The sequence below is a fragment of the Lissotriton vulgaris genome, chromosome 3_1, assembly GCF_964263255.1.
Source record: "Lissotriton vulgaris chromosome 3_1, aLisVul1.2, whole genome shotgun sequence".
Classification (NCBI taxonomy): domain Eukaryota; kingdom Metazoa; phylum Chordata; class Amphibia; order Caudata; family Salamandridae; genus Lissotriton; species Lissotriton vulgaris.
The window spans coordinates 2,048,698,367-2,048,717,666 of record NC_141689.1 but is presented as its reverse complement, the minus strand read 5'-3'; the positions used below and the strand labels follow the sequence as shown (position 1 = coordinate 2,048,717,666).

The window sequence follows — 19,300 nt, the reverse complement described above, 5'->3', positions numbered from 1 at the left end:
AGGGACACAACCCCCAGGGCCATCGGAGCCGATCTTCCGAGGTCCCCAGGGGAAGGAGCCTGGAAAATCGGGGCACGGAGAATGCATGCCTGACCTGCTGAATGTAGAATTGGAGACCAGCCTGCAGCGGGCTCTGCACACAAACCCTGATCGGGAGCCCTGTGGTGGGTTTAGCTCCTGAATCCTGCCCAAGAACCCAGTGTTTGATAGGCTAAGGACACACATGTTATCGAGTGGACCGATGTGCGGGCACCATATTGCTGCTGCCCTCTAACATTTCCCCGTGTGGGCAACGTCGAAGTAGAAGAAGAAAGGAAGCAGTAGCTTGCAGTGCATCCAAGGAAACGAAACGTGGCACAGTGCTGCTTTCGTCTACGAGGTGGGTCCTGCACACTAAACAAGACCTGAGACCATGATTCAAGTGCACGAGCTACTGCATGGGGCGAACTGAGACAGAACAGGCTTTGCACTTGCTCTCTGATCGGCTTACGCATACACCGGGCGCCTTGGTTGAGGCAACTAACGGACATCGGAGCGCTTAGAGGGCACCACCTCACTACCAGGCTAACAGCGACACCACAGTAGCATATCCATAAGGGGCACCGGGCAGTATGTCGCTGAGGGCAAATGCGACCGTGACGCGCCGCAAACTCCTGCTTTGGCATATTCACAAGCGCCAGTGAGACGGCCGCGCCCATAATCTCCACGACGACTGCAGAAGTCATACGCATATCCTGACGCCGGAGAAGAGTGAGGGGCACTGCAACACCACAACCGCCGCCCTGCACACGAGGGCTATGGGCAGGAACAAGACTAAGGTTCAAGAACATGGCGCCAATGCCGACGTACAATCCACAGGGTCTGAAGATCCGCTGGCCTCCTCCAGCATGGAGTATATACCGCCTATAGGCAAAAATGCACAAGACGCCAAGCTGGACCTTATTTTGGCCGAAATAAAGGCATCCAGGGAAGCGCTGGAGCAACGTATGGACAATATGGCGACTGGACTGCCGCTCCTCAGGGCAGACCACAGCAAGGTAGCATAAAAGGTCTCTGTACACAAGCTTTCACTGGCCGACCTCATTCTGCAGCAAAATGACTTCTCCACTAAACTGTTACATCTTCACACAGAAGCACTGATGTATAGTGACAATTTTGCAATGAGTCTCTCCAATTTGGAAAGAGTCACTAAAATTGACCATTCACTCAAATTTTAGAAGAGTCACTCAAATTTAAGATAAGTGTTGCATCTTTCCATAAAATGTCTCAATTAAACAAATGTGTAGCATCACCAAATGTAACTAATATCAAGGTACAGTAAAAGTGTTGCATCTACCATCAAAATATTGCAAATCACCAAAAACGTGTCGCATCTTCGCAAAAAGCATCGCAATATAACAAATGTCCCGCTTCCTAATTGCAAATGCATGTTAACGTACGATGCAACACTTAAAATAATAAACCGTCACGCATGTGCAGGAATTGATTAGCTAGCAATTGAAATAATAACGCATCGTCAAATGCGTGTTGCAAATCATAAAAACGTGCAGCAACTCCGGCAGGAAGTGATGTCATCATTCTAGATTCTTCCAAACCAGGAAGTACATGTTTCTTTCACTTTCTGTTACTCTCTTTGGGTGTGTGCTTGGTGGAGGAGGTGTTTGAAATAGTTGTGACTGAGAGTAGTGTTTCCCTGTGTCTTTTTGTCAGTATTTTGTGTTTTTGGTAGTTCTTTGGTCTGTCTATTGTTAGTCTTGTGTGCCTATTTGTATTTTGTATTTAGGGGTGTGTGTCTATAGGGGTAGTTAGTATTATTATAGGGGTTGGGTTTTTATTTCATTACACTCAGTTTCATGTTAAGTTTCCTTTTTTCTCTGACTTCATTTTCATTTTTTTAAAGTTTACATTGTTCAGAATGTCTGGCAGGTCAAAGAACCTGAGTGATAGTGAGTTTGGTGGGCTCCTGTGGTTAATAAACCACTACCTACCTAGAATGGTGAGCATGGGTGGGCGTGTCAGTCAAGGATACCCCACAGTAGAACGTACAGGACGATGGATCCTGGTGCAGCAACATCTGGAACAATTGTACAAGGTGGAGCGGACAGTGCACCAAATCAAGCACCGCTGGCAGGACACCATCAGCCGGGAGGGTGATGTCCTTGATCATCTGGGCATGGATGTTGGTGGCCCAACCGGTGGGTACATTTGTAATCTTACTCATGTTGTCATTCTCACTAATGTACAGATATGTAAAAGGTTGCAATGTTTAAAATAATACAAAAGATGTCTCAGATTTACAAGAAGCTAACACAACTCTTTTTTCTGCGCCGTGCTGCATTACTTTTGAAAGCACAGAGATGCAACATATTTACAAGAATATGTTATGTGTCTGTGCATCCCCCTGCGCTGACGGACTAACTCCAGCCATGCACTGGCGCAGGCACCCTTGCACCATGGTGCAAGGATGCCTGCGCCATGGGGAGATTGTTTTTGTGCAGTAAGGGCCAAGATGCAGCACATAAACTATTGCAAGACACTTTTTCCACTTTCAATTAGTGCTTTGAAATGCAGCATGCATTGAAAGTGGAGCAAACATGGAAAAATAGAAGCATTTATCAATGTGCCTCGCTACCCCACCTCTAGGGTGGCGTAGCATTCATACGCAACTCCAGCTTTATCACTTTTCAAAAATACTGTAGATGTGTCTCACTCCATAGGTGTTGCCTGGGAACATCCACAGAAACATCCATGGAACACCCTTTCCACGCACAGTGCTGCGTGTGAAGGGGCCGTATTTACAAGGAGAGGGCAAGTCACGCAGGGTGGGTTTTCCTCTCCTTGTAAATACGTAGGACCACCCTGCGCCACCAGTACGTCACGAAATCTGACGTAGTTGTAGTGCAGGGGGCTTATAAATCACAACCATTGCCATTGTATCTTGATAAACGTGTCCTGGTGCATTCTTTAAAATATGCAGGGATGCACCATCACACATGCGACACACATTTACCTCCCTGGTCCACCCCAATTGTGTTTTACTTTCTAAGCTGCACCCCGGGGCAAAATTATCGTGCAATGTGTGTGAAATACTGTGATGTCATGGTGGAGCCTTTGTGGAGTTGTGTTTCAAATGCTACTTGCATGACGCAATGCTGAAGGCCAACCCTCACGCCTGCTGTAAGTACACACAGGGTTGTGACGTATCACAGATGTTAAGGGGCAGACTTACAATTATAGGGGCATCCCTGCATATCAGCAGGGATGTACCACGGGCCGCATTCATGAAGGGCTTGCACCACTTTTGCGTCACTTTGAAAATGGGAAAAAGTGACGCACCAGTGGTGCAAGGCCTTCATAAATGAGGCCCCACGTATCTAGCGCGGCTGCTCACCCACCATTGGTGCGCAGCATTTACAATGCAGCGCACCATGGATGAACAAATGCACTGATGTGTACTTATTTTGTTTAATTGTTAATTTTCTAATCTCTGTATTGGCTTTTACATTTTTGAAACAGTATAATGAACATAAATATCCATCAGAAACATGAATGCACGTACATTTCAACAGTCAAGTATGCAATATGTATTCTGTTCATCATGGACTGCATTGTACTGTGGAAACATTCACGCAGGTAGCAGATGTGCCCGAGAGTATAGGTAGTGCCTGTGGAGAAGATGTGGTCCAGCGTGTGGCTGGGGGTGTGGATGGGTGTTGTGAGGAGTTGTCTGAGGCCAAGGTTTGGTAGGTCATGTATCAGGGTGGCAGGGTTGGCGTCGTTATTGTTCTTTAGGTGGAAGTTCAAGTCCACGAGGATGATGTAGTCCGTGGAGGCAAGTGCATGGGTGCTGGCAAGGTTGGCAATGGAGTCACTACATTAAGCCTGGGATCCAGGGGGTGTGTAGATGAGTGTTCCTCTGAGGGTGAGGTTGTTGTTGGTGTGGATCTGCAAGTGCATGTGTTTGCCAGTCTGGAGGGTGTTGTCTACATGGCTAGCAAACTTGAGGGTGTACTTGTTTACGATGGCTATTCCCCCTCTGTTTCCATTGGCACAATCCGTGCGGTGATCTTGTATACGTCCGGGATGGCTATAGGAATGTTGTTGGCCAAGGAGTTGTTCCACCAGGTGTCAGTCTTGAAGGCCACATCTGGGGCAGAGGTGTTTGGCAGATCCCAGAGCTGAACGGCGTGTAAAGTAGCAGAGCAGGTGTTGTGGAGTATGCTGCGGAGGTGTGTGTGTTCAGTCCTTGGACATTTGGTGGTCCACTCACAGGTGAAGCTGCATGTGTGGCCTGAGCGAGGTCCGTGGGACCGTTTCAGGGTGTCCTTGAAACTGTTGTGCTTTTGGCCTGCCATGAGTACGTGGAGGCTGCTGGCGTCGCAGTGGAGTCTGCTGTTGTGGCGTTTGTGTGGTCCATGGTTTCTGGTGCTGGGCACCGTCCAGACATGCGCAGACCGGCTTGCCTTAGGCGTGCCTTCGGCCACCCACCTAACGCCATTAGAATGGGAGCTGGGAGGGCGGAGCAGCTGGGAGGCGGGATGTAGGGGATGGGGAATGGGGGCAAGTGGGCAGGACCACAGGGGTATTTGCAGCAGGAGGGGAGCAGTGTACACGGGGTGAGTTGTAAAACATGGTCAAACAATGTACACTCATTTGGAGGTCATCATGCATTTGCAGTGTCCATGTATATTTCCCCAAAAAACTTTTTGTTGCAAAAGTGAAAGGGTTGTCATAGACTAGAAATCACATGCATGTGTTACACTATAATCTGCAGGCTGCAATGTTAAACATTTCGGATGTCATGCATTAATGTACATATTTGCACATGTTTTGTAGGAGGTCCACCACCATACACACAGGGGGAGATAGACAGTTTTGAAGACCCCAATGCAACCAGGGAGTATATGGATTAATTCCTTGATATTGAAGTAATGTGTGAGGAGGCAAGCTATACTCTGTATGTGCCCAACTATGGCATGCTCACTACATCCAGTTATATTCAATCTTTGCAGACACCCTCAAAGTAAATATAAAATATTGTAAGTGTTTGTGAATGTTGTTGAATCAGGCATGGACAAACAAGAGGCCACATAAGTGTCAGACAGGCCATTCCCCTATGAACAAAGTAACAGTAAATGGCAATTTTATTTTAACACTGAGGAAGCAGAATCAAACATGATATGACAAAATCATTAAGCGTACATCTGTAGAGTAAGCCATGCTGCACACAGTGCTCACTACATGTGGTAAGTGAATGTGTTGTGGCCAAACATTTTACTGGCTGTGGTACCAGGGTTGCAGTGTGTGTGTAAGCTCACAATCAGCTGTACTGTGGAAGCACATGGCTTTCTAGGTTTGTTAACAATCACTGTATTACGAGACACGTAGAACAACAAATCACTAAGTGGCCATACTCAGTGTCCATGAATGGCATGTATGTATCCACATAATTACACTCATCAATAGTGAACATTCATGGTTATGGTACTATGTCTGCCTTATGCTCATCAAATTAAAATAGCACTTTGCTTGTAATACATGATCAGTAATGCATTGTCCAAACACATGTCTAGCACAGACTCAGTTTCATGCAACTGAGCCATAGGAAATGCATTGTGCCTAATACATTAGCTTGTGTAAATCCGTGAGCTGTGTCTATAAAAACATCCAAATGTGAAATATATATATATTAATGACCGTTGTATACCATGTTCTTGCACATGTCATGAAGCCCTTGTACTAATTTCTAGTGTGTCACAGACAATTGTCTACTAGCAGAAATTAGCAAGGTATCGAGACAACATTCTTCGCATTGTTTATCACCTGTGTCTCTCAAGAGTTACATACTCCAATGTGTTTTGTCTGAGGCAGGGGATGTTGTGAGTTGTTCATGTAGTTGTGTACATATAATACCCCCCTATGCTGTAGAGTGTAGTATGAAGGGAGGTAAAAGTGATCAGTATTCCTTCAATTACACAATGCTGTACTTTAAAGAGGTGCATGAATTTGTTACAAAATTATTTCTGTCTTGTGTGCGCCTGATTAACTCTGACGATGCCTGTCCTGGCCTTTCCCCTTCACCCCACCTACCAGCCTCACAATTAGTTCCCCGGATTCCAAGATGTGTTCTCTAGTATTTATTTTAGATTAAAAACGTATGCACTTGGCACTCTTCCCCCGCTTAAATCTGAGCGTACAACGCATTTAGGTTTATTTCAGGATAATGTACTATTCTCTGTATGTCCATGTAAAACTCAGAAATGTAACATACACCCAACTCACATTTATTGACCTCAAAGGGCTCACATGTCATTTGAACACTGTCCACTGACCCCTGCTTTCTCTGTGAAAAATGATGAATGTCCTGAAACGTTTTTAAATTGTCTCCTGTTTCTACTAATGACGTGGGTTCTACCCTCAAATTAGGCTGGAGTTTGTTTTGGAAAGGTGGGAGGAGCCCAGAGTTACCATGCAATGTTCGGAAGGTGTTGTAGTGGGTCATTGTGACCTTGTACGGTCGGGCCCAGTACCCTTGTGGCTTGGTAGTACTGTATTCTGGACCAAGTTGCTGCATGAGTAGTGCAATGTGTCCCTTCCCTGGCTTCAGGGTGAGTGTGTTGCCAGGTACTTATCTGCCCTCCTTCAGTCAAAATCCCCTGAGGGTCCTCCTGAGTGTGGTCATAGTGGTGTTGCACTGCATTATCCATGTTTTGGGCAAGGTTTAGAGGTAGATTGACCTCAATGCTACACATATTTAATAGAGACTATGGGGCAGATTTACAACAACTGGGGCATCCCCAGGGATGCCCCATTGATTGTGCGCCACTGCTCCGCCACCCTTCAAGCTCCGGATGTCCAAAGCAGGACAGCATGGTGCAAATACGTCACAGATGCATGACGCATCTGTGTGGTAAAGGTCACACATACCTGGAGTTGTGTTGCAAGTGCAACGCAGCTCCAGCAAGGCTCGGGTGTGCCTTATCTGTCCAAAGCGGCATCAAGACTTACGCATGCTCCAAGCAGGCACAGGGTTTTGATGTAGCATTGGACTAAAAGTAAGTGAGTGAGTGAAATCTTGAACATGTCAGTCAGCCACTCTTAGGAGGCATTCCTGCGCAGGAATGCCCCCAACCCCTACGGACAAACGCATCCTTATGGTGCAGGGCTTTACAACGGAACGCATCTCCCAGATGTGTCACTTTGTAAGTACCCCGCACTATAACACATCTTTTGCGCCCCAGCTGTATTACAAAAGTGACACAACGGCAGCGTAAAAGAGGCACAAGGGGCTAGTAGATATGCCCCTAAAATTAACAATTTAAACTAGAATTAGTTACATAAATCTGGAGTATCTGTCTTTAATCCATCACAGCATGTCAAATTGACAAATTTGGAGACTTGTGGTCCACAGACAATCACATATCTTCACGGTGATTCTGTAACGGAACACTCCTCCACATTGTGTATGATGCCCTCCAAGCGCTAGACCTAGGCAAAACCTGTCTCATAATCATTCTTGATCTCTCCTCCTCCTTTCATACGGTGTACCACGAAAATAATGTTTGTAATTCTTTATAGACATTACTTGTATTATGAAGCACAACTAGCGTACAAGAAGACCAATCACAATTACAGAAGTGCGTGGTCTCGTCAGGGCACAGGCTGATACAACTTGACTTGCTACACTGTAATCAAAGCAGGACATTCAAACAATTGTTAAGAGCTTTTCCATTGCACAAATCGTTCCACATTAACAAAAGGTAATTCATGTGTATTCTGTACATCGCAACATTAGGCCTCAGCATAATTGTGTAAATCTGCACTACCCCCCATCCCCCATCCCATCTCAACAGCGTGTCAATCAAGTGTACTCAGTCCAACAATTCTTTACCAGGAAATAACTGAACATTGTCATGGTACCAGTCCTGCAGCCATATGTAATTTAGAAACTATACCAGAACTGGGTTGAAAGTTTCTACATGTCTTTCAACATTACTGTTGCAAGACCATTACACTACAAACCGTCATTCCCCACAGGTGCAATCATCTCAAAATCAGTGTCCATCACATCCATTCTTAGTTCTGCAACCCAAACTTAACATGCCCACGCTGCATCTAGTGCATTGTCATTGTGTGATATTTTGGCCTGCTGCATCCAAATCACACTCTCACTCCTCGCCCATGTAAGCACAGCAGCCCTCCGTCTAATGACACTGGGCCACACCGGGATCTGCTGATGGAACGTTATTTATCTGTTGGCCAACACCAACCCCAAATCCAGGAACCTGCTTGTCACTTTTGCTCTGCTAGTGTGGGGAAACAAATGTTAGAGACAGGTTCCTTTATCCGGATTAATCTGTCGTTCCGTAATATGCTTTAATACTGTGAAAATGTCCTCCCAATAAGTGAACAACTACATTCAATTCCACAGCATGTGCAGAAGGCACACATCCCTCAACCTGCAGCAGGGACAGTGCACAGTATGTACCCAAAAGTATTGTCAAATCTTTTCTGGAGTAAAGGAAGTCCTATGCAGTACAAATAAATGAACAAATTTCATTCTAGCATTCCTATTGGCCTTCCATGACCTCCTAACTATTTGCATTCAGGCCAAGTCCGGTATTTCCTGTTCCATATATGCTTCCCAGTGTGATATTAGTCTCTGCATTGGTGTCAGCCCCTCCTCAATCATTTGCCTATATGAACAGGTTACTGCCTTGATTGTACACACCTCAATCCTTACATAATGCCATGCAGCAATCACTGGTGGTTCTAACAGGCCTGTCCCACCGTAACTCTGAATGGCAGTAACCAAGGGCGTATGATTAAGTAATGACTCCGTGACAGTCCAAATGTCTCCTGCAGTTTGTCCTCAGACAAGAGAACACCCTTGCTATTCAGGTCCACCACTACCTGCAGGCCAAGCTCCTCCCATGTTGCAAGGGCCGACCAATCTCCCCCATGTGGAAGTGCCGTACACATGCCCAGTGGTACCTCTGGGGTATAAGGGCATTGCACTCCTATCTTGCTATGGTACCTTTTACAACAAAGTCTCAGAGTTCATTCCTTCTCAGTCAATGAATCCATCCTTATCTTGTGTTAAAAGATCACAAAGGATGAGACGTGCCGTGCCACCTCTGGTGCAAATTGACATTCAGGCTCCATTAACTCCTGCGCCACTGCCTGGGTGAGCCCCTAGAATGGCACTGCCAATTAGTACAATTATAAATCTGGGACAGCAATTCCCCCCTCTGCCCTGTGCCGCATCCGGGTCTCCAACGCCACCCTTCTACATTCAGTTTCCCTAAGAAAAACGGTCAACATAGAAAGGAGTTCTATGCACACCAGCAATGTACGGAACTAGTAAAACAGACAGGAAAGTGCCACCATCGTCACCAATGCCGCTCTGTCCACCATCAACAGTGGCAACGTTCACCAGACTTGCATGCTACTCCAAAGCACTCTCATAACTCGTACAATATTTACATCAATTTGTTCTTCCTGGGTATGGTAAACATGTGTCCCCAAGTAAGAGAGATGTCTCCAAACCTGTGGAGGAGAGCACGCACCCCCTCCAATGCCTCCCCATCGTCCTCTGGAAAGAACAAAAGGTTATCCGCATATAGTGATACAAAGTGCGTCTGATCACGGAGCCTCAGGCCACAAACCACCCTACACAATTGAGAACAAGTTGCTCATGGTTCTACAGCCAGAGCAAGTAACAGAGGGGAGAGCAGGCAGCCCTCTTGCCCTACTGGGTATGAGGAGGACATGATTATTCACACCTTTACTGTAGGGATGCCTGACAAACACAAAATTACAGTCCAGTGGACACTTCCCTCTCCCAGCCCAAATGCCCTCCTAACAGCAAACAAGTAGGCCCACTCCAAGCAATTAAATGATTTAGCTATATCCACTAAAGGACCTCCGCACAATAGTCCACCACATGGTCTCTGCTCAACATTTCTATCAACTTCCGTAGACTACCGGACATATTGCTGGTAGGGATGAAAGCCTACGGACAAGAATGCTCTCCTGGCCTTTGAGAGCTTCCATCCACGCTCCCTACGGGAGAACTTACCCGTGGGACAATTTTTCCGTATTAGACGGAATTGCTCTGATAGGGATGACTTCGTGGAGGAAGCAAAACATCTGTCCTCTAAATTACAACAGAGTGGGTACCCCATCAGAGTCATAAAGAAAGCTAAGAAGAGAGCACTCAACGCCAATCGGGAAACCCTTTTGTCTATTAACAGGAGGCCCCAGACAAAGAAACCTGTGTTTGTTTCTACATTCAACACTGCCATCCCAACACATTAGAAAGTTGGTTTTAAAAAACTGGAAGATTCTGAACACAGGGGGATGACGATCAAGACACCCCTGTTTTCCTTCAGACGGAGCCAAAACCTTAGGGACCTCCTGATACACACCAGACCCAGGGACCCAGGAGGATTGAGAGAGAATCTTACAGCAACAGGCCTACCTAGAGTGACTGGTCATACTCGCTGTGGCTCATGCAGTGTTTGTCATTTGACGAGTAATTCCAACACTATTGACCTAGGACTTCCCACTCCCTGGGAACAGAGATCACACACTAATTGCAATTCCCAGGGAGTGATTTATCTCCTTACCTGCCCCTGCCAAAAATTGTATGTAGGGATGACCAGTAGAAAAGTGCGAGTAAGGATCACGGAACACCGCAGCACTATCAGATGTGGCAAAACTAACACCAAACTGACGTCACACTTCGTTGAACAAGGACACAGCATCGAAGACATCAGATGGACTGTGATTGAGAAGATAAAACCCAGTAGACACCATCTAGAAGACCAGAGAATACTACTACAACTTGAACAACGTTGGGTCTACCTCTTGAAAAGCCACATAGTGGGTTTAAATGATGAGATCCCGTGGCAAACATTAGGGAGACAACTATGATAACTATCATTTTCAGACTGGCGTTTCAATCCTAGCTGGTCCGTGACTCTTTCACTACCCTTGTATACACTCCTGTGAATCACAATTATTATTTATCATTTCTTGGGGGGGTACAGGGTGATTAAATACGACATCATTTCTACAGATGCATCAGCCAGCATAATGACAGGGTTCCTGGGTCCTCCTAATATGAAGGAGTCAGTGAGGTATACTGTTAGGTACTCTGTTAGTTTGGATGCCCTGTTCGATCTGGCTTGCTCCACTCGGCTGTTTAAATAAACTAAGCTGGTACATTATAGAATCCACACCATTAGCAGGAAGGGGTGGGTAGTGAGCAATATACGACCGCGCAGCATTGGTTTTCGGGGTACTGCCAAGGTCCGATAAGATTGTGATGATGTACATAGGTTGTGTTCCTCTCCTTCTCTTGGAGCGACTGTCTCCGCTGTTTGTTTCTCGAGGGGCGTATGTATGTTACAGTACTTGCCAATGCAGCCATGCCTCTTGTTCTTGTTTTTGATTTGTGGATATTATTTCTTACCTGTTGACATTATGCACGGGAGCTTCTTTGGGGCCGCATTCATTTTCACGTGAGTTGTGCCCATCCACTCCTCATGGGGGTTTGTCAATGTTGATGGGTCTGCCCTCTCGCGTCCCGTGGGGGTCGTGCATCATTTCCGTGCTTGTGCTGACTCTGCGTGAATGCCGGTGATTGGCCTCATGTTCTCTGAAGGAGGGGCTAGGAAATAAGACATACATCGGATTGCATTCCCGCGAAAACGGGGAAGTCCCGCTGGTAATACGGACTTCATAATTTTACATATGAGTCGCTTGGTCGAGATCGTCACGATCGAATGGGTGCATAGCGTGAGTGAGATCGGACTGTATGGAACTACAACTCCCGGTAGCCTAAGCTGCCGACCACGTTGACGTCGCAACGTCGCATCAGTGACGATGTCATCTTGCAGTGACTGGGCGCATTTGATAAACGGAGCCAGGAACACCGCGTCGTCCAACTACGCGGTGGCTTGGAGCCCGAGAGTGTATATTGGCGGGAACTGCCGTACTGAACGGTAAGATCAGCGGGTGGGATGCTTTATGCTAGGGCACCTGACTTTATTTAACTAAACTTCGCAATGCTGTCATCAAGGACCATTTAACTATTGCGAGTCTTCTGACTCTCACTATCTCTTTACATCATGCAGATTGTGTTCATGGGCAGGAACCCCCCGGGCGGCCATCAGTTCGAGTTTTTGACTTATATAAACTCGGTGAATTCAGCCAGAAAATCAAATTATCGCATAAGGGAACTCAATAACTCTAGTTTAATCTTCATTTTTGTCTTGAAATAAGTTTCATGACACGCTTTAATTGTAGAGAGTATTTGGATAGGTTGGTTGTGAATGTAGGGAGTATCGGTGTTGGGACATGGTGGTGTGTATGTTTCATTATTTCTTGGAAAATATTATACCTCGTAATTAATTATCAACGTATATGTTGTGAGTGGTTAATTATGACCACCTCCCTTGTATGAGTGTTATAATCAGTATGAGAGGAACCCAGTCATTAATAGCGGAGACTAGCCTGAGCATATTACTAATACTCAGGAATAAAGAGAGATCTCCTTAGACTAAACTTTATGTTGTGGGGGATGAGTTCTCACTCTCACCTATTTTCTTTTCTCTTTACTCTTCCCTAGTGAATGTTTTCCCATGATTCATATGGGGATACTTCCTCCACTGAGTTAGAGATACACCCAGCAGAGTACGGATCCTAGTGACCTACATCTAGCTGGGCTACCCAAGGATCTAATTAGGACACGGGTAACCGGTGGATCATACTGCGACAGTCCTGAAGAAGACCAGGGTGACCTTTCGGGGTGCAAATCTATGGTCGAAACATGTTGACTCGAGCAGTGGTAGGAGGGAAGCCTTGAGAAATCTAATTTTCTCAATAAGGCATTTTCCCATCCCTTCTTTTCTTTTAATCCTGATAAGGGTACCATAATTGGTTCTAATAAAGTAATTCTTTCTTTTGGCACCCCTAATCAGTTTTAACACACGTCCTTACTGCACTTATTTGTGTCGCACATTTGATCCACGAGGTGTTCCTCTACACACGGTATCACTTATATATGTTACTCGTTGTACGTACTTACGTATTGTGTTGTACGTCTTGTAACGTGGAAATTAATTTTTTCCCCCTCCTTAATGCTCCGCCCTGGATATGGCTACACCAGGGCATCTGTAGCACGCCCTATGATGAAGCATGTCACATACTTCGGTATGTGAGTGAGGGCAGTTTTTTCCAAATTGGGAATTTCCCCTTGTGTATATTGATGAACTCTTCATACCCACTGTTGTTGTGAACATGAAACCAGCCTGATCAGGGTGTACCAAGTGTAACATGTGCGGGAGTACTCGGGCGGACAGGATAAGAATTGTAATTAGATCATCCATGGTAAGCAGGGATAGGGGACGGTACCCAAAAGAGTCATTTCGGGCTTTCCACACTTTAAGCAAAGGGATAATAATAGCTTCCCTAGTTGCAGAAAGCAGCATCCCCAGTTGGCCTGCCTCCCTAAACATCAATAGCAGCCGAGGTGCAAGGATGTTGACATTGGCCAAGTAAAAACTGATGGGGAGACCATCAGCCCCCAGGGGTTTTCTCAGGGCCAGTTCTTTTACAGCGCACCGGACTTCCACAAGCATTATATCCCAGCCAAGAGAGTACGCCTGCTCCTCGTCCACGGTGTTCCAAGATAGCCTGTGCCTCCGCTTCCCATACCTGTAACTGGCCATTATATGAATCAGCGGCCACTATATGAATCCCAATGAGATGAGATAGTGTGTACACATACCTATCTGCTTTGCCTTTCATATGCTTACATTTCTATTCCACATGGAGATGGTACCCTTAACAACGTGCACCTCCTGTGTATTCTGCTTTATTTTGTCCCACATGTACCTTGGACTTAAGACGGCGTGCTCTTCCATTACGATATATCCTTGCCTCACCCAATGTGATCTCTCCCATCCTAATGACTTGCATTCCTCCCCCTCAAGGATGCATGGCGCTCTGATACCCTCACAAGTATGTTTGGCACTCTAAAAACCTAAGACAAGATAGTACAATAGAAACCAGCGTGTGATACCAAGCCCCCGCATGAGCAGACAAGCACAGCTGTCATTCTTGACAGTATGTTTGTGGCCAGCTGCTGGTGTGTCACTTAATGGCAGTCATTCCACTTGTGCACAACCTAGCGGCCCGTGGTCATGTGAGCTTTGTTGCATATGGTAGATGACAATTTTGAAGTGTGTCATCACACAAGTGTTGCCCATCTTTTCATGAAACATTCCATTCACTCTTTTGAATGTACGACTTATGTCATGCTGATGTCCATCATGTACTGCTTGCCTTACACATGTTTCCCTCTTTTCATACAGTTAACATGAATGCGGAGGATGAGCGAGGTTTCCGCATACGGAAACCAAGATATGGACATATCCTGGCAGTGGCCAAGGGGTTTAGGTGGACCTCTTGCCAATATCAAAAGAAGAAGTTGGCCAAAATGTGGGTAATAAAATCACCTACAAAGCCAAGTACAACAGATGGACAACATGATCAGATTGGCACAAGTCATGCAGGTGGTGCTGCTGGACCACAACCCTCAACATCAGGTGCAAGCAATGCAGCAACTGTTGATCACAGTTTAATTGTAGGGATGGAGAAGAAGATAGACATTTTGGAGGCCAAAATATCTTCTTTGGACAAGAAACTGGACAAGGTTCAGCAAACCTTGGAACAGATCATTTCCATGATTTGAGGGCTGTAAGGACAGTGTCTGGACATTATTTTATTTGTGACTTCAATATTATTTCATTGTTCCGTTTTGTATTTTATATAGTTATACATAGTTAGTTTAGTCAGTTAGTTAGGTTTTCTTTTTCTAAATCTTTATACTCCTTTGTTTATTACTGGCTTTTACATTTACATTTTGGGTGGGTGGGTTTTCTTAGATGTGTCAAGTCAAGTCAAGTCAAGTCAAGAAAACTTTATTCGGTTGTTTATATTGACAACCATAAAAGCCTTTTACATTATACATATATTAACTCATATTATCATAAAAATGACCACTTTAAAAATGACTTAACAAGACAAAAAATACTCACAAAAGTTGCAGGCACATTAAACATTCAAGTTAATAAATAAGAATATTCAAAAATCTTAAAATATATCATTTCGATTAACAGTACTATTATCCTTCCATACTATTTCTAAATTTCATTGCCAGTTTTAAAAAGCTACATATATACAGGGTACAATCACAACTTAGCAGCTGAAGGTAATAAAGTGCAGGTCTGAATTGAGAAAAGTTCATTTTTTTAGGCAAGGTTTTAAGTATAACTTCCTCGGTATATTATAATAGGGACAAAAAAACAGAAAGTGTGCCAGGTCTTGCGGAGACTTATCGTCGCAGCCGCAAGCCGGCAACACTTGTCCACGGTGAGATCCTTTGGGTACAGCCAAAAGTAAGTGAAATAAATTGAACCTGAACCTTGTCAATAAAAAACGATCATAACTAGATATTGGCAATGTTAGGTACGGTTCCATAAACAGGGTAGTTTTTATTAGTACATGATTTCGTACACTATCTTTTCTTAGTTCACCTGACTCCCTATCTAGGTATCTTGAAGAAATAAATGCCTTCTTCACCGAGATGACATCTAGTTTAGTAATAGATTCAGGAGCTGAAAAAAGTTCAGGTCGTCCTAAATCGGTAAAACAATTGCTCACATACTTTATCCAAGGAACCTTCAGCCTATTTTCCCAAGTAAGTGCTTCTCTCAGTATGAGCCGAGTAAGTGGAATGTTATCATTTAGCCAGCAATTTAGCCAACATATTAAGGGATTTACTGCCATTTTATCGCATAAGAAAGGAATACCAAATTCTTCATGCACAGAAAAATTTGCCGTTCCCCTGGGAACCCTTAGTAGCTGTTTTAAAAAGTTATTTTCAACTATCTCCAGGGCTCCCAGAGGGACGTATCCCCATATCTCACTACCATAGCATGCCGTAGTGACACTCTTGGCCTGGTAAAGTTGGAGTAATGCAGCAACTGGACTATTTCCCATTTTTCTTGAGAAGTCAAATAGTGCCGCATTTGCCCTGATTACCTCTCATCTTTTTTTTTGTATTACGGGTCCCCAGTTCAGTTAACGGTCGAACAGGACTCCAAGGTAGGAGAATGTATTTGTTACAGGGATTTGTACTCCATTAACATTTAGACGGTTTGGCTTTTTATTTCCCTGGCCAACCTTCATTACGAAGGATTTAGAGTTGTTTATGCTTAGGTCTCTGGATTTCATAAAAGTAAAGAAGGAGTCTAGTAAAGTTTGAAGACCATTGGCGGTTCTAGATAAAAGGACTGCGTCATCCGCATAAAGCAGAACCGGCAGTCCCTTACGGCCAATGTACGGATAGTCTGTGTTTGTACTTAAAAGGTGCTCCTCCAATTGATTTATATATAAATTAAAAAGGAACGGGGCCAAAATGCATCCTTGGCGAACTCCCCGGTACACTCCAAAATCTTTTGTCACATTTAGATCTTGTGTGTATCTAACATTCGCTTTCGTATCAGAATGCATGTCTTCTAACAGATTAAATAAATTCTGCTCCACACCCATTTTTGCCATGGCGTCCCAGAGCTTCCCACGGCTTACACAATCGAAAGCCGAAGAAATATCCATGAACGCCATGTGAATTGTTCCTTGTCGGGCCTTGGTATACTTCCCTATGATTAGATATAAATTTAGCATTGAGAAATCGTAGAGTGACCAGGCCTAAATCCATATTGGATTGGGGATATTATACTATTTTCATCTGACCATGTGACCAGTCTATTTAAAATTACTCCCCCCACTACTTTGGCAACAGAGTTAATTAACGATATGGGCCTATAGCAGAGGGGGCTATTACTGTCTCCTTTTTTGAACACGGGCACGATGGTAGATACCCCCCATGACTTTGGGCATCCGCAAGTCACAGCCGCGTTAAGTACGGCTGTCAGGACTGGTGCCCAAAGTGTTATACGGGATTTAAAGAGATCCGGTGGAAGACCATCCGGTCCTGGGGCCTTGTTGTTTGACAGCCCTTTGATTCCCTTTACAACCTCGTCAATTGAGAAGAGCAACAAGTTTTCTTTAAAATCAACTGGAATGTGTTCCGCCTGCAACTCATTATTTTAAAAAATAGAACTATAATGGTTGACCCATTCTTCCTCTGGGATATTAGTACCCACAGTGGAATTACTAGGTTGATCAAATAAGGGTTTGTTTATGATATCCCAAAACTTCAAGCTGTTTTTCAGTGTTTCGGGATCTAACAAGGTCTCCCAAACGCTTTTCTTTACCACTCTCTTGCGATTAGCGAGGGATTTTTTGTACCTAGACCGCATATCCTTGATAAGCACTGGATCTCTAGGTTTTGTTTTCAGTGCTTTCTTGAGCTCACGACTAGCCTTGGAACAATCTTTATCAAACCACTTTGGGTTATTATTTAAATTTGCATTCCCTTTGACTGGTACCGTTAACAGTGATTCTACTTTTATGGCAACCTCCTTAAAAGATGCTAAAATTTGTTGTGGTGCTGATGCCGGAGATATACAAACTGAAAATTCAGGGCTACACATATTATTAATAGAAGTGTACAAGTTTTCACAATCCACCAATGACCATTTTAAGCGACGCTTTCCGTTTATATATTTTGTGGAGCCACGATCCACACGTGGATTTCGTTTTTTCAAATATTTTCCCACCCATTTTAATGCATATAGGGTTATGGTCGCTCTAAATGCTCAATTGAATGCAGTAGTCCTGAACAACGTTAGCAAGGTCTGCCGACAATAAAATATGATCTATATATGATCCTGTTGCATGGCCTTTAAATGTGGGGATAGGGAAGAGAGTTCGATCCGATACTGTGGACATTTCTGTAATAAGGTTATTTTCATTCATTAGCGCATTTAGTTCTGTTCCACGCCGCGAATGATCAAAATGAAAACCTTCCAGACTATTACAACCCAGTTGGCCAACAGTAGTCTCACCAGGGTTCCCACATGGATGTGTGTTAAAATCACCTGCAATTATTTTTTGGCGAGGCAAAAATCCAGCATTTTCCCTTAAGAATTCACATAAAGGCTGTATGTTACAATCGCCGGGCTGATTCACTGCATTGTAAAAATTAATCAGTATGAGCTTTGTTTTGCCCCTCTTTAGCTCTAAGGCCTGAATATTTCTATTGCCAGAATATTGTTCAACTTTAAAACATGTAAGAGCCAAATTAACATAAATTGCCAAACCCCCTTTTGCTCTACCACTAGCTGAGGGAACTTCTGGGATAAAGAAACTTTGATAACCCTCAATGTGTACATTTTTTTCCACCAACCATGTTTCTTGGAGACATACTACCGCATGTTCCTTAACAAAAGACAACCAACCATTATCACTGGATTTGTCATGGAGCCCGGCTATGTTCCAAGATATTAGATTTTCATTGCATATTTGTGGTGAACATTGAGTTATATCAACATTTTCATGCTCGCCTGGGATAAGGGGCATTGGACCTATACTACAGCCTACCCGTGCTTCTGCAGAGTTATATCTAGTAGGATCTAGGATAGGGGCAGGATTTGTTGCATTATATGATCTTATTGGTCCATTTATCTGAGCCGAAGAACCCGTCATCACAACATTAGGGCCTTGCAAAACAGGTACTTGGACATCTTTTCCTAGTCCTACGTATCGTTGCGTACAATCATTATAGTCAGGGTTAAGTGATGTTTTGAGTAGTCATTCCACCCCTTCCAGCCCTCCCTGGTCATAGAAGGTGTCAAACCTATTAGAAATAGGGATATTAAACCGGTTGTTAAAATGGATAGGGTATTGATGTTCTTGTTGGTGTATCTGTTGTGGACAATCCCATCTATCTGAATTATACCCCCAATTGTTAGTTAGGGCACCATGGCCCCAGCCATTTGTTGTTCCTGGCCATACTGGCCTAGTGTGGTTATAAGATAGCTTGGGGTATGTCATACTTCGCTGTTTTTTACCAAACAATTCTAAAGTGAGTGGAACAATGGTGCCTCTCCTACGCTGCGGAGGGAGAATGTTTGATAGGATATTTGGTTATACAGCGGAGTTTGTAAAATGTAAAACTATACAGTCACCTTTAAATTTTTTGGGATTTTGCCCTATCCAGAGTACCCTTCTGGCTGATTTAATGTCTCCTGCTAGCTGTTGTTTCCCCCAGGGGGCCAACTGCATATTACCAGACAGCCAATGCAGGGCCTTACTTGTCAGC

At 44.3% G+C, this 19,300-nt stretch overlaps 1 protein-coding gene across 1 annotated transcript; it reads left to right on the top strand.

Annotated features, from left to right (window-relative positions):
* The first annotated feature begins 797 nt into the window (after positions 1-797).
* On the top strand, positions 798-14,764 carry LOC147728785 (uncharacterized). Its single transcript, XM_086963867.1, has 4 exons — positions 798-1,037; positions 1,901-2,195; positions 4,837-4,896; positions 14,385-14,764. The coding sequence occupies exons 1-4, from the start codon at positions 798-800 to the stop codon at positions 14,762-14,764; spliced, it is 975 nt and encodes a 324-aa protein (XP_086819993.1).
* Positions 14,765-19,300: the final 4,536 nt, after the last annotated feature.